The 14,533-nt window shown below is 48.8% G+C and overlaps 1 protein-coding gene across 1 annotated transcript in view; it reads right to left on the bottom strand.

The window, feature by feature from the left end:
- AHDC1 (AT-hook DNA binding motif containing 1) overlaps positions 1–12,794 on the bottom strand; it is a 193,887-nt gene extending 181,093 nt beyond the window's left edge. The window contains 1 exon segment of the mRNA XM_083512071.1: positions 11,319–12,794. Within this exon segment, the coding sequence (XP_083368197.1) occupies positions 11,319–11,484 (166 nt within the window). The 5' untranslated portion in view covers positions 11,485–12,794.
- Between the last annotated feature and the right edge of the window lie 1,739 nt (positions 12,795–14,533).

The following is a 14,533-nucleotide window of genomic DNA, read 5'->3' as shown; positions in this document are numbered from 1 at the left end:
CAGCCTTAACAAAACTACAGTTCCCAGGACTCTTTGTGGAAAACCATGTATGATATGCAGGCAGCCAAACAGTACAGTCCTGAAGTGAAATAATGAACTGTGCCACTTGAGGCTGTTATGTGTGGGATCATGTTACTGAAGAAAACCCCAAGGAAAATCTCATTACAGAGTTTTTAAAAAAAATACTCAGAACCTCTCTTTGATGTTAGTTTTTTGTTTGACATGCAGAAATTTCTCCCTCCCACCCCTCAAATATGATATTCCCAGTCCCCTGCAGCCTGAAGTAGTACAGTCCATTCAACACCCTCATTCAACTGCATAGGTGGACTAGGTCCCTGAGCTTTTCAGCCAATGGAGCTGGGTTCCCTGCACATGTGCTAAAAGGCTGTGCTCGCCCCGCCCCACCCCCACCAGCAAAGTCCCCAGCGAAATTTCAACTTTGCTGTGTATTGCATGTGTTTTCAAACCCCACCTGCTGATCCCATTCACAGTCCCCTTTGAGCAGCAGTGTAACCAAACACCAGCTCCCACATACCAACTGGTGGGTGCCATTTGGGAACAGCCAGCAACCCTTTCCCTTGAGGAACAGGACCTGCAGATTCTCACTAAACGGCATCTCCGCCATCATTTAGCCAGCACCATCCTACTCTGCTATGCACCTGGATCTGCAACACCAGCTGCCTCTCTGAACTCCCTTTCCTGCGAGGGCTGCCCCATCGTCCACTCCCATACCTCTCCAAAGCACCACCACATTATCCACCTTTGGGAGCAAATATGCACCAGCTAACTAAGGCTGTGGGAAAAACATCCAGGTGTGTTTGCACCGCCTTCTACTGAAGTTCCAGGGTAGGGAAGAGCGTGGGTGAGCGAAAGAGAGATGTTCCTCCATGCTGATAGTGAGATCAGAGGAACACAGGAAGCTGCCTTAGGTCATGTCAGATCATTGGTTCATCCGACTCATTATTTACACTGACCAACAGCAGCTCTCTGGGGTTTCAGGCACAGATTCTCTCCCAGCCCCACCTGGAGATGTCAGGGATTGAATCAGGGACTTTCTGCATTCGTGGCAGATGCTCAACTGCTGAGCTGTGGCCCCTTCTCCTAAATCTCATCATCTCAAAGTCACCAGTTCAGATCCCAATGTCATTGCTTCTCAACCTCCTCCTCCCATCTACTGCATGGAGATAATACTGGCCTGCTATGTTGTATTCAGGTACAGTGAATTAGCCGTGCACTTTCCCCTGTAGCGCAGCTCGGACTCCGAATGATGCTCCCTCCTAAAGGGATAGTCAGTGTGGCACTCTCCCCATCAGCCCTGGCCAGCATGGCCAACTGTCCACCAATGTCTGGACCCAAGCCCAACAACATGTCTGCCATTCCCACTTTATTACATTTTGAAATGTTCGGGTTTTTTCCCCTTGAACATTGATTAAGCTGCCCTGGAAACATTTATTTAAAGAGAGATGTAAATTTATTAACAAAACAATAAGATGCCCCAGCATCAAGGGTTTTAAAATTGGAGATTGTCTACAGCCTAACTCTAATCTGCTCTGCTGTGGCTCTTGCTCTCACCTGCCTTTAATTATTTTGATGCTGTATTTTGAATTTTTTAATTGATTACTGCATGCTGTGTATTACTACTACTACTACTACTACTTCTATTTATTAGATTTCTTACCCGCCCATTAACATAAGGTCCCAGGGCAGGTTACAGCAATTTGAAAATACCTTATTTTTAAAAAAACAACCAGTATAAAACAAATTACAGCCAATAGAATATACTGTGGCACCTCTGGTTTCTTTAGGCCACCTCTGGTAACAGCATATTAAAGGCAGGCTCCCAGTCCAGTTCAGGAGAATAAAGTTTTTAGCTTGATGCTTGCAGGGCACCAATACTGGTGCCTCATAAGCCTGGGGAAGAGAGTGTTCTGTAAATGGAGCAGCAGCAGCAGCAGCACAAAAAAGGCCCTTATCCCAGTCTGCACCTACCTACAGTCATGCAGAGGAGAGCCTTCTAAACGGAGATGAAAGATTAAGACAGGTTCAATGGGAAAAGGCAGCCTTTCAAGCAGACGACAGGTTACATCAGGGCTGTATGAACATTAGCCTTGCAGGATCTAGTTTGTTTTTTTATGGGGTCCGCTGTCCAGGGTCTGGAGCAAATCAATGGCTTAAAGCAAGTCAATGCACAGTTCAGAATTATAGAACTGGGTGCCCCTGTGCAGGCACACCCTCAGCCCAGGAACTGAGCTCAGAGCCCTTACACCTTACAAAATCCACTCCTTGTCTTCCCCTCCCCATGACGTTTATTGCTTTAGCAGCATAATTCAGGAATACAACAAGTCTTCTTGTGGTTGCTTTGGAAGCCCATTTCCGGTTTACCCCAGATCATTACCAGGATATCCTGATCTCTATTTTGCCTACCTCTGGGCTACAATGAAAGGTTCACCTAGGCCTGAAGCATCTCCGATTGACACCCATGCATCCTTTTCTCAAAATACACCCAAGTACAAGTACATGACAGTAACCACAATTTTCTACAGACAGCAAGTGACGCCATCCATCCATCCCCCGCTCGCTCTCTCTGTTTTAAAGGCCTCATAATTACAGCAATTATTTACTACAGTAATTACAGCTTAGGGAAGAAACAGAAGTGAAGTAGTTATGGGGCAAAATAATTCAGATACAACTACTTTGGGTTTAAAACAACATCAACAGAAGAACAACATGAACATACTCCTGAATCCTGCTCTATTAACCTCTTAGCTGGTGTCATCTTCTGAAGTTCATATGGCACTGTATGGACACAATGTCAAAGGAGAAACAACATAGTATTGCCAGGGCCGATCCTACCATTAGGCAGAATGAGGACGCTGCCTCAGGCAGCTGATTTTGAGTATAATGAAAGGACAGCAAATTGCTGGTTACTTAATTTATTGTTTTTGTATTTTTACCGGCAGGGAGGGGGGGAAAGGTGCTTGTGGTATTTTCTGCCTCGTGAGAAATAACTTGGCCGCCCTTGGATGCTATGCACCTTGACTCAGGTGGGCGAGGGACACCATTTGATTCTCTGCCTTAGGCAGCAAAATATCTTAGGCCAGCCCCAAGTATTGCTCCCTGGGATGTCTAATACAAAGATATGGCTGGGCTTCAAGATGCCAAAACTTCTTATACAAGAAGAGCTGGAAGATTTACAAGGTAATCCCAGCCATGTCTACTCAGAAGTAAGTCCTGCTGAATTCAGTGGGGCTTATTCCTGGGTAGGTAGGGTTCAGAGTTCAGCTTTAGTGTATTTTACCCTGAAAGTAATTAATACTTTACAAACATTTTGTGGAAATATGCCTAGAGACAGGATTTTTGTTTTGGAACCAAGTGCTGTAAAACTTGCCAGAAAGGATATCTATTTCTTTAAAATATTCAGATCAAAAAAACTAGAAAAGCTAACAAAACCAAGGTAACACCTTAATACCAATTTCATTAGAGGTCTATCCTTTCCTTCCTCTAACACAAAGTTTCCCAAACTTGGGTCTCCAGCTGCTTTTGGACTGCAACTCCCATTATCCATAGCTAGCAGAACCAGTGGTCACGGATGATGGGAATTATAGTCTAAAACCAGCTGAAAACCCAAGTTTGGGAAACCCTGCTATAACGAAAGGATGGGGAACCTCTGGCCCTCTGGAGGCTGTTGAACTACATTCCCCACCATCCCTGACTATTGGCCATGCCAGTTAAGGCTGATGGGAGTTGGGAGTGCAACATCTGGAGGGCTAAAATTTCCCCACCCCTGCTCCAATACAACAGGCACCAGAGACGCATCTGCTCAGGAGTCACAGCCAACTGTTCCTTTCCAACTCTACAGTTCTATGATTCTATGATACCTCCCGGTTCATTCCTGGTGTAGGATACTTAAGTTTTGGTCAGCTGATAGAAGCATGAATTGCCCCTGCAGAGAAAACACTCCTACTTCACCTGATCCAAGCCAAGCCAAAACAGACCCCAGATCTAACTTAAAATAAGCACCACCTAAACTCATACTATGCTATGCTGCATGACTGATACTAGAACTAGGCATGCAAGCTTTAGACCCAGTTAGACTCTGGAGCTTTATCACCCAATAAAGCATCAAGGGAAAGGCAAGTACCTTTTTGCCCCAAGACACCAGCCCTGCTATGGTCCCCAGCTGTTTGCTTACTGCTAGCCACATAGCCTGGCAAGGGTCTGCAGCAGTGCATGTATCTTGGGAGCACCAAGACAATGCTCTCAATCCCTGGACTGATACCTAGATGGGTATCGTGGGTAAGGAATATAGCTCAGCAGCAGAGTTGCCTTGCATGAAGAAGATCACATGTTCAGTCCCTAGAATCTCCAAATAGGACTGGGAGAGACTCCTGCCTGAAATCCTCTCAGTTAGTATAGAAAATAGTGAGCTTATTGGACCAACTGTTTGACTCAGTATAAAGGCAGCAACCTATGTTAGCTAGCCTTGAGAAGACCACTACCTTCTCTGTGGAACAGCAGGAAAGACCAAATTCCAAAGCACCAAGGCTGAAGCCAAAGCTGATTCTTTTAAGAGGGCATGCATAGAATTAGCCACAAATGCTTTTGTAACAGGCACTAGAGTCAAACACTCCAGTAGGAAGGGATGTTGTTCAGTGGCATAGAATTTGCTTGAATGCAAAAGGTCCCAAGTTCAATCCCTGGCATCTCCAGGTAGGGCTGGGAGAGACTATTGCCTGAAACCCTGGAGAGCCACTGCCAGCCAGCATGTGGACCAAACTGAGCTTGATGACCAATGGTTTGAGTCAATATAAAGAAACTTCCTGTGTTCCTATAACTGTAGCAGCACCCAAAAGCCTGGTTGCCTGCTAATTTGCAAAAGAAATGCCAGTAGACAGATATTTTTAAACTAGCATTTTACTGTAAAGGGAAACAACTATAAACAAATACATCGGCATACGTTTAGATATACGTTGTGGTAGAATGCACCACATATTAAAGTTTTGTGTTCTAGTATGCATCTAAGAGAAATCCACAATTTGATGCACTTGACACTAGAGACTGAGCTCAAGAAGAGGTTGCCCCTTATGACAGAGGTCTGCAGGTTAGGCATGGAAAGAGACCTGGGTAATAACCCTCAACTCCTTTACAGTGAATAAGCCACACTGAAGATAATGGGATTTGCTTCCAAGTAAACATGCATCAGATTTGTGGCCTACAGTTCTTGTAGGGGAGATGCCACCACTAGGAATAAACATGCAGTTACATCCATGCAATGGGGCTTTTCATCACAACGATCTGTGCAAAGTACTAGCACATGCTCACATCATGCTCACATCCAACAACGTGCAATACTCATTCGTTCGGAGGATCATACAAGTTCAAGAATCTTGTCTCCCATAACCCCATCACACATGCAGCATGAATCATGCATCATGGTTACCATATTCATGCTATACCACAAACGAGGCAGACAAAACGCTAATACGTCAATGGCCTGAAGAACACTGTCAGTTTCCATGCACCATGGCAGATTTTGCATTGCTGTTGTTTGCTGTTTTTTAAAAAGTGTGACTTAACTTTTTGAAGTGGATGCTGAACTCTTAACAAAACCCCACTGTGAACTTTGGAGGGGACAGCGATAAGATAGGAGCACCGGAAGCTGCCATATACGAAGTCAGACCATGGACCCATCTAGCGCGGTATTGTCTACACTGATTGGCAGCGGCTGTCCAGATCTTCAGGCAAGGTTCTCTCCTGGTCCCACTGGGAGATGCCAGTGATTGAACTAGGGTTCTCCTGCATGCAAAGCAGATGCTCTACCACAGAGCTACAACCCTTCCCAATATCAAGAATACTTACATCACAAGTCTTTTGACTATTCAGAATATTACTATACTATTTTATTTTTTAAGGTCATGTTTGAATGACAGAGGTTGATTAGTTGCTTCAAAAGCATAAAGCAAATTAAACTATCAAGAGCATCCCCCTTCGCCAGGACTGGCAACATGCATGATGAGGAACTTGCAAGTCCATGGATGCAGATTATCCAAACTGACTAAATTTAACCCCTTTCTCCTAGAAGGAAAAAAACACACATGTCAAACGTGAAAACAGCAACAGTCCTCCTCCTCCCCTCTGTTATCTGTTGCTCCAAAGAAAGGAGGGTGGAATCATCATATGAGGAACTTTGCAATTTCCAAGGATGTGCAGAATATCTAGCGGAGTCTCTCTCTTCTCTTGGCCTACACAACTTATAACCCGCCAGTCAGACTTGTCAGGTGCTTTGACATTCCCATATCTCTGGGCAGATGGCAAAATAACAACACAGGATATGGATGCCCAGCAGGGTGGCATGCATGGTTGGCAGAGCACATTCACTTTAGCAAGGCACTAACTGAGCAGGGCTACGCTACCCACCACTCATCCACAACCACCAGTGCAAGAACCAGGCACCCCAACCCTGGTGCCCTCCAGATATAGTTGGACTCCAGCTCCTATCATCTCCAAACCATATGGTCAGGGATGATGGGAGTTGTGGTCCAGCAACACCTAGAGGAAACCAGGTTTGGGGAAGGTTGCTTTAGAATAATCTTACTTGCTAACCACCACCAGAATTCCTAATCTCCATGATAGGGACATTCTCAGTCTAGAAAGTAAACATACTCCTCTTCCTCACGTATCACCCAAATGAATTCCTACCATAAAACAAGGTGGGACAGAAGCTACAAGCAGTGAGTTGGGAGCACTATTAAGGGTGACAGACAAACAGGCCTAGCTCCATGGTTGGCATGATCTACAAGGTAGGTCTCCTGCACAAGCTTGCCAAAATTATAGGGAACTTTCCTGCAAATTCTGCCTCTGGTTTATTAGTGTGCACTGCCTCAAGCTGCTCTGGCCCTGCTCTCACTCTTCCACCACATCAGTGCAACTTTTTAAAAAAAAAAACAAAAAAACAAACTCACCTTTATTTATCCTTATTTCCAATGACAAGAGGTTCCCATACTGTTAGTTCCCCTTGCTATTTGAACTGATGAATTGGCCCTGAAGCAGCTTGAAACATCTCTGCTCAACAACTCCTTGGGATTTGTTTTAATAGGTAAGATAGTTCTATCCTGGCTGAGAGAACCATGGTATCCTGTGAAGTTCATGGCACCGACCAACCAACAGGTGACCACATAGAAGGCTCCTACAAAACGGAGACCCGTTCTAATATTAAGCAACCGCCCCCAACCTGGTAGCTTCCGGGTGGTTTGTTGGGACTACAACTCCCATGATCCACTGATCACGCTGGCTAGGGTTGATGGGAGTTTTAGTCCCAAATAAACATCTGGAGGGCACCAGGTTGAGCGGGAAGGCTGCTTCAGCACTTCAGCTAAAAGTTCCATAGGAAGGCCTGTTGCCCAGAGGACTCATTCATCACAAGCTGGAATACAGGCCAGAGGTGTTTTTAGACTGAGATTCCCAAACCACTCAGCACTCTTCATCCCCCTCACATTCTTGCCAGAGCATGCACCCAGGGCAATATGACCTGGACATTATTCCACACAGCTAGAATTATGCCTTCGGACAAGGCCTTGACGTACATACCCCAACCAAACAGGAAGTAGCTTCCCCACCATCACCCCTATTCCCAGGCCCCCATTCCTCAGTCCCAGATCTCATTACAAACACAGTCCTCCCTAGAACACAAACCTGTTTATCAAGACACTGGTCTCTTTCTCTGTCTCCCTCTCTCTAGCGCTTTAGAGGCTCCGTTTCCACTCGGCTGACACACTCTATTTATAGATGCTTACCATTCTCCCAGATCTTTCTTCAGGATCTCAGCAGAAATAGACCACCCCCAGGTCCCTGAAGCCTCTCTCTGAAGCAGCTAGGGCAAGGACGCCAGCCAGCCAGCCAGCCCCCTCTAGGCCACCCATAACTTTCCACATACTTCCACCTCCTTGTCTCTGCCCAGCTCCTGTTCCAAAATGTTCCATTATGCCCTTGCCTCTGCCCAAGTCACAAACTAGTCCCCCTTCAGCAACCCTTTTCAGGCTTCCAGTTGCAATCTATATCTCTGGCACGCAGCCCTAGGACGTCCATAGTCCTGTCCTCAGGTACACCACTGTTAAAGAGAAAGAGAGAGAGAAAGGCGGTGTCACTTAACTGAAAAAAATATACGGCAAGAGCAGGTTTTGACTCTTTCTCAGGGCAAAACTGGCCTAAAGACAGTCACAAGCAGAAACACACACACAATCAGTGTGTTTGGGCTCATTTGGGACACAGAGGTGCAACTGAGTAAAGCTTGAATTTGTGGCACACCGTCCCATGCAGGCCAGTGGATCGTAGCTGAGCAGCACGGCATCCACTTTGCATGCAGAAAGTTCAATCCCCCGTACCTCTAGGTAGGGCCAGGAGTGACATCTGCCTTAAACCCTGGAGAGCAGCTGCCAGTCAGGGCAGACGATACTGAGCTAGGTAGACCAGCAGCCTGACACAGTAGAAGGCAGCTTCCTATGTTGCAGTGAGCATAGAAAGCTGCTTCCCACAGATCCAGACCACTAGCCTATCTATCCTAGCAACATCTTACACCACAGTGAGCGCTGGTCTCGCACAGAGGTCTTTTGCCACCCAGAGATGCAAGATCCTTGTAACAGGAGCTGCCGAGGACCTTCTGCATGCAAGGCATGTGCTCTACCAGCAGAGTGAGGGCCCCTCCCCAGTGGGATGTTTCTTGGCATAAACAGTAAGGAGACACCTAGGAGCTCATTAAAAGCAACTCCACATGTACATCAACCTCCAAACAGAGTGGCTGTGGATTTGCTTTACACCCTTGTAAAGAACCTGAGAATCCAGCTTCAGGACCCTCCCGCTTCCACCATGACCGGCACTCTCTCGTCACATACCACTGAACTCAGTCCAGCTGGGGGTGAGAGAACAGACATGTCAAGTCTTAGGCAAGTGAGAAGTGTTCAGACACAGCTCTCCCTTGTTAGTGAAACTTTCTCCATGCAAAGCTATGTCAACAGACCTTGACAACTAAAACCTCAAAGGCTTAATTCAACTATCACCCAGTGCACCTCATCAGCCAAATTGTTGCAGCTAATTTATTCCTGCATGGGCCCAAGCGTTTTGATTTAGCTTGCTCTGCGAGACAAAGTAGAATATCTAAAGGCAGCAGGAGGAGAATCCACCCCCCCCCCCCGAAAGAAGGCGGACTCAATTCTCTCCCAGGGTGTTTACAAGCCCCACACATCAGACTAAGATTTCCCCATAGGGTTAGAACAAGCACCAAGAAGATGGTTGTAAAGGCTACAGTCCTATGTACATTTACTTGAGAGTAAGTTCTCCTGAGTCCACATGCATAGAACTTTAGTGCTCAAAATACCAAATTTAAGAAAAGTAAATGACATTCTTTAAGAGAGAGATTGGAAAGCCTTGGGGCTCCCCCCCCCGCAACAGGAAATTCATCTGTGCAACAACACACACACCAGTGTAAGCTGCCTAGAGCTCTTCCAAGGAAGGGCAGGATAAACGAGGTGATCAATAAACAGACACCACACCACGCTTCAGATGCCTTGCCCCATTTTGGCAGGAAGCAAAGTAATTAAGAAGGCTCTGCACAAAATTATAGACTCAGGCTGCAATTCTATGCATGCTTACCTGCAAGTAAGACCCGCTGAAGGTGAGAGAACTAACTTCCGAGTAAAAATAAAAATATGCTCGGGGTTGCACCGCTTCTCCCTCTCACACACACTCAGGTGGCACATTAGAGCTTTAAAGGGAATCAGTCAGGAACTTCGGTGCCTTCCTTCATTTGATTTAAGCTAGAAACCACCTGCCTTCTAGTGGACAGAACCCTGCTTGGCAGCTGTCACTCAACACCCCACTCCACCCCACCCCCCCGCGCGCTTGTATGGAGGAAAGAAAAGGGTTATCCCCAAGTGCTTTATTCTGCCTACTGAAAGAATTGCATTCTCCGCACCACCAATTTGTTTGCGTGTCCGAGGCAACTGCGCTACAGGTCCGGTTCTCGCCCGCACCCCCACCCACTCCCACAGCTTGCCAACAAACCCCACGCTACTGAGGAGGACCTGTTTTGCAGGATCTTCCTCCTCCACCGCCGTGACCCTTCACCTCTTCCGCCCCCCTCCCTTCTTGCGATCGATGGGTCCCTTCGCAAACTACAGCCACGGTGATCTTGGAGAGGGGTGCCGCGGGGCGGGGGGGACGGCGCACGAGAGAGAGAAAACAAACTCTACAGAGGAGAGAGGACGCAACTTCACCCTTTCTTTCCCAGGGAGGTTCCGCAGGGCGCTTCCGTCCCCAGTTGCGCCTCCCCGCCAGTCCCCACATGCTGAAATAATAAGGGATTGTTTGCCTTCGAGAGCTTCCACTCCCCCCCCCCCGCACAACTCCTTCCTTTCTCAAAGCATCTCCTCCTCCTCCCCTCCTCACCCACCGCCTCCCTCTAGTCTCTTCCAGTGCCCCCCCCCCGCGCGCCAGTAAACAGATCCGCTTACTCCGAGCCTTCTCAAATGCAAACCCTCCTTTGCTTTTTGCGTCGCGCAACCCCCACCCCCCATCTGCATGTGCGAAGCCAGATTAATGTTTACACCTAAAGCGATTTCGGGAGCAATTTAAAGAGCGGTGGTGGGGGGGGGGGAGAAAGTGGCGGCTGATGATCAGCACATTGCATTGGGGGGGGGAGAGAAAGAGAACAACTGAAGAGGAATCGCTTAGGAAAGGAGAAAGAGGGAGGGAGCGAAGGCAGGAAATAAAAAGAAACAACCTTTTTTGCGCTTCAAGTGTCTTGCTCCAACTGCCAAGGTTTTGCTCACACTGGTTGAGACAAAAGGCTGCTTCATACGGACTACACACTAGTTGGCTTTTTTATAAAAAAAAATATCAAATCATTCATTTCTTGCTTCCCTCCGCCGCCGCCGCCTCCCCCCCCCCATCCCTCTTTCCAACCCCATTGATACTTTGCTGCGCCCACATACACGCCGTGGAGCCGTGGGTGGACTGGGGGTGTTCCTCTCCCCCCCCCTCCCCAGCCAAAGCCATGGGGTTTGTTTTTTATATATATAGAAAAATCAGAACTAGGGTGGGAAAGGAAATTCGGTAGCCATCCAGCATCCTGCGCTGGAGGAGCAGGGGGCGGGCAGCGGGTTTGGGGGTGGGGGTCGCCAGAAACAAACACATAAATTTTAAAATAAGAGGGAGGGTTGGAGATCTATTCCTTCTGGAGCAAGGGCTCTGTGGTGGTGGGCAAGGGCTGGACGAGAGAGAGCGCGGGGGAGAGAGAACAGGGCGCATCGCCCGAGTTAACTCACCAGCCTGCTGCTGCTGTGGGGATCCGATCCCTTCGGCGGCGGCGGCGGCGGCGGCGGCTGCCTTTCGGGAGAGACTTTTTTCCTCCAGAGGAGAGGGCTCCGCGCTGCCGGGGAGACTGCCCGACCCTTCGGCGCCACTGCCAACCTTCAGCGACAGCATATTCATCGCCTCTTTGGCCGATCACATTATCCTCACGCAACTCTGCTGGACATGACTCTACGACGCCTCCTCCTTTCCCCCCTCCCCACTCTCGCTCGCTCTCCTCCTTTCTTTCGTTCTTTCTTCCTCCGTCTCTTTTGCCTCCTTCCCTTCCTTTCAAACACGCCACACAAAAGAAAAAGCCAGGAGGAGGGGTAGGAAGGAAAATATGCAAGGCTGGGAGAATTTGCGCTCGCTCTCTCTCGAGCTCCCTGTGTCTTTTTCTCTTTTTCCCCCTCCCTACTCTCTCCACCCCCTTCTCTCTTTACTGCTGCTGGGTGGGAGGGGGGGGGCGAAGGAAACGAAGACAAACCAGACCCTTGACTGTTTCTCCCTCTTTTTCTCTCTCTCTCTCTTTTGCTGCTGCTGCTCAGCTGGTGCTGGTGGCGATTTCCCTCCCTGCTCGCCGCCTCCTCCTTTTCTCTCGCCTCCTCTCCTGCCGCTTTGCTGCTTTGCTTTTGCTCGCAGAAAGGGGGAGGGAAGGAAAAAAAGCTGGCTGAGGCTCCCCTCGGCTCGAGCTCCTTAAGAGCTGCTGTCGCTGCCTTGGCTGCCTCCGAAGCTCTCTGCTTACCTTCGCTTGTCAGCGGCAGGAGCAGCATCCGGAACCCCAGGGAGAGACCCGCAAAGCATCCTGGGGGGTGTAGTTCTTTCCGCTAGAAAGGGGAGGGTGAGGGAGGGAAGGTGGTGGTAGCAGCAGCAGCAGAAGACAACGACGACTTTAAAGGGGCGGGATGGACGCTGGTGGGCTGCGCAAAGCGTGGCGGCTTTGCTTCGGATCCCTTCTCCCACGTTGCGGGTTCTCGCGGCCCCCGCCGTTTCCAGCTTGCATGCAGCCGCGATGATGCGGGAGAAGGGAGGGCTGGCGAGTAGCGGGGTGGGGGAAGGTTACGAGCCGCGAATTGCAAAGCGGCTGCGGGATCCTCAACAGGGGCCTGTGCGTGTGGGTGGAATGGAACACTTGGCGGGGCGTGACGCCAGCGCTGCCCCCTGGATCCAGGCATGATTCGAGGTAGATTTAGAAAAATTGAAACCAAAAATCCCCGTTTCCATTGCACCCGGCACGACTCAAACCGCTCCCCTCCCCGCAAAAAGAAAGAAAGAAAGAAAGATCAGCTGCAACTTCATTCCCCCTCCCTTACCGTGGTGCCTGACTTAAGGAAAGTTTGGACATTCTGTATAGTATTTTTATCCATGCACAATATGCCCATTCATAGTACAGGTATACAAACCATACTTTGCAGGGAATGTTTGATGGGCTCAGGGATATACAGTATTGTTTTTAATAAAGAAAATAAATAAATAAAAACACCCCTGTGATTAACGAACTAGTTACTGTTTATGTGTCACCAGTGCCCTCTAATGGTGGGAATTGGGACTCGTGTGCCTCAAGCCCATATACAGCTCTCTCGCCTTGGCTCTGGGGCAGGGAGCGCTCCACGCTGGCATTGTGGGGGGTAGGAGGGTTCCTCTGACGGCGGTGTGCACGCCCACCCTCCTGTCAACTTAGACGAAGCGTGTTTTGCTGCGTTTCCCCAAACTGCAAACCTCCTTGGACCAGAGGCAGCCGATAGCAGAACAAAAGAAAACGTGTGTGCATATGTATACATACACCTTTTCTTGCACTTTTTTTGTGTATATATATATATATATATAAATATAATCACTTTGCCCCATATATTCCGTGGTGTCTGCTGCCCAGGAGGACTGGTGGGGCGGAAGGCAGGTGACCCACAGTAGATGGAGCCAGAGCATCCTTCTCCCTGCCTGAGCTGGACAAGGGCGGCAACATTGAGACTAAGGCAGAAAAAGGTGACAGGCGGTGCCACTGCTTGCATGTAAGAAGGCTGGCAGGTGGGGCTGGTTGAAGCCTGACTGAGGTTGGTGGACCTGCCTGAACTGTATATATATTCAGAGCAAGCAGGGTCTCCTGAGTGTGGAGTCTTTATTTAACAAAGGAGCATCCACACAGGAGGTACTTTCATTGTTGCTCAGAAAACACTGAGGTGTGAAAAAAGCTTTGTTTTGGGTGGTGGTGGGGAGAACCTGTGGTGGGACCTCCAAACTGGGAAGCGAGAACAGAGGCATACCGTTTCATTGTCTAGAGATAGGCCATTTCCTGTTTTACACTGAGAAACTATTTTAAAGCGTCCCCAGGGACAGAAGAAGGAGCAGCAGGCATCCCCACAAGACACCAGAATGGAAAAGGGGAGGGGAAGAAAAACCAAGCCAGCCCAGTGAGGCATTGTCACTGCCAGTGACTGGGAAGAAGTGGGGGAGAAAGGAGGCAGGGTGGAAGGACTGGAATATTTTGCTGGCGGTTTGTTCATTAATTGCCAATTTTTTCCTACTCTGACTAACCCTTGCACTTCACTAAACTCAGAGATGGGAAGCCTGAAACCCTCAAACATGACCCTTGGCCCTGCTGGTTGGGGCTGACAGGAGTTGGAGCCCAATAACATCTGGAGAGCCACAGCAGGGAGGGGGAAACTCCAGCCCATGGGTCAAATTTGGCCCACCATGGCCCACTCTACAGGAAGGCAATTTCTCCAACACCACACCCACCTGCCCCATACCTGACACTCTGTGACTCGAATGCTTAAGCAGCTGCTTCCTGAAGAAAGCAGGAATGAAATTCCCACACATCACCTCGTGTAAGGTAAAGGGACCCCTGACCATTAGGTCCAGTCATGGCCAACTCTGGGGTTGCGGCGCTCATCTCGCTTTATTGGCCGAGGGAGCCGGCGTACAGCTTCCGGGTCATGTGGCCAGCATGACTAAGCCACTTCTGGCAAACCAGAGCAGTGCACGGAAACGCCGTTTACCTTCCCGCCGGAGCGGTACCTATTTATCTACTTGCACTGGCATGCTTTCAAACTGCTAGGTTGGCAGGAGCTGGGACTGAGCAACGGGAGCTCACCCCGTCGCGGGGATTCGAACCGCCGACTTTCTGACCGGCAAGTCCTAGGCTCTGTGGTTTAACCCATAGTGCCACCTGCGTCCCTCATCAGCTCATGTA

The sequence above is a fragment of the Podarcis liolepis genome, assembly GCF_965112155.1.
Source record: "Podarcis liolepis genome assembly, chromosome: 7".
In the NCBI taxonomy this organism is placed as follows: Eukaryota; Metazoa; Chordata; class Lepidosauria; order Squamata; family Lacertidae; genus Podarcis; species Podarcis liolepis.
Note: the sequence above shows the minus strand (reverse complement) of the source record. Positions and strands in the feature narration are given on the sequence as shown.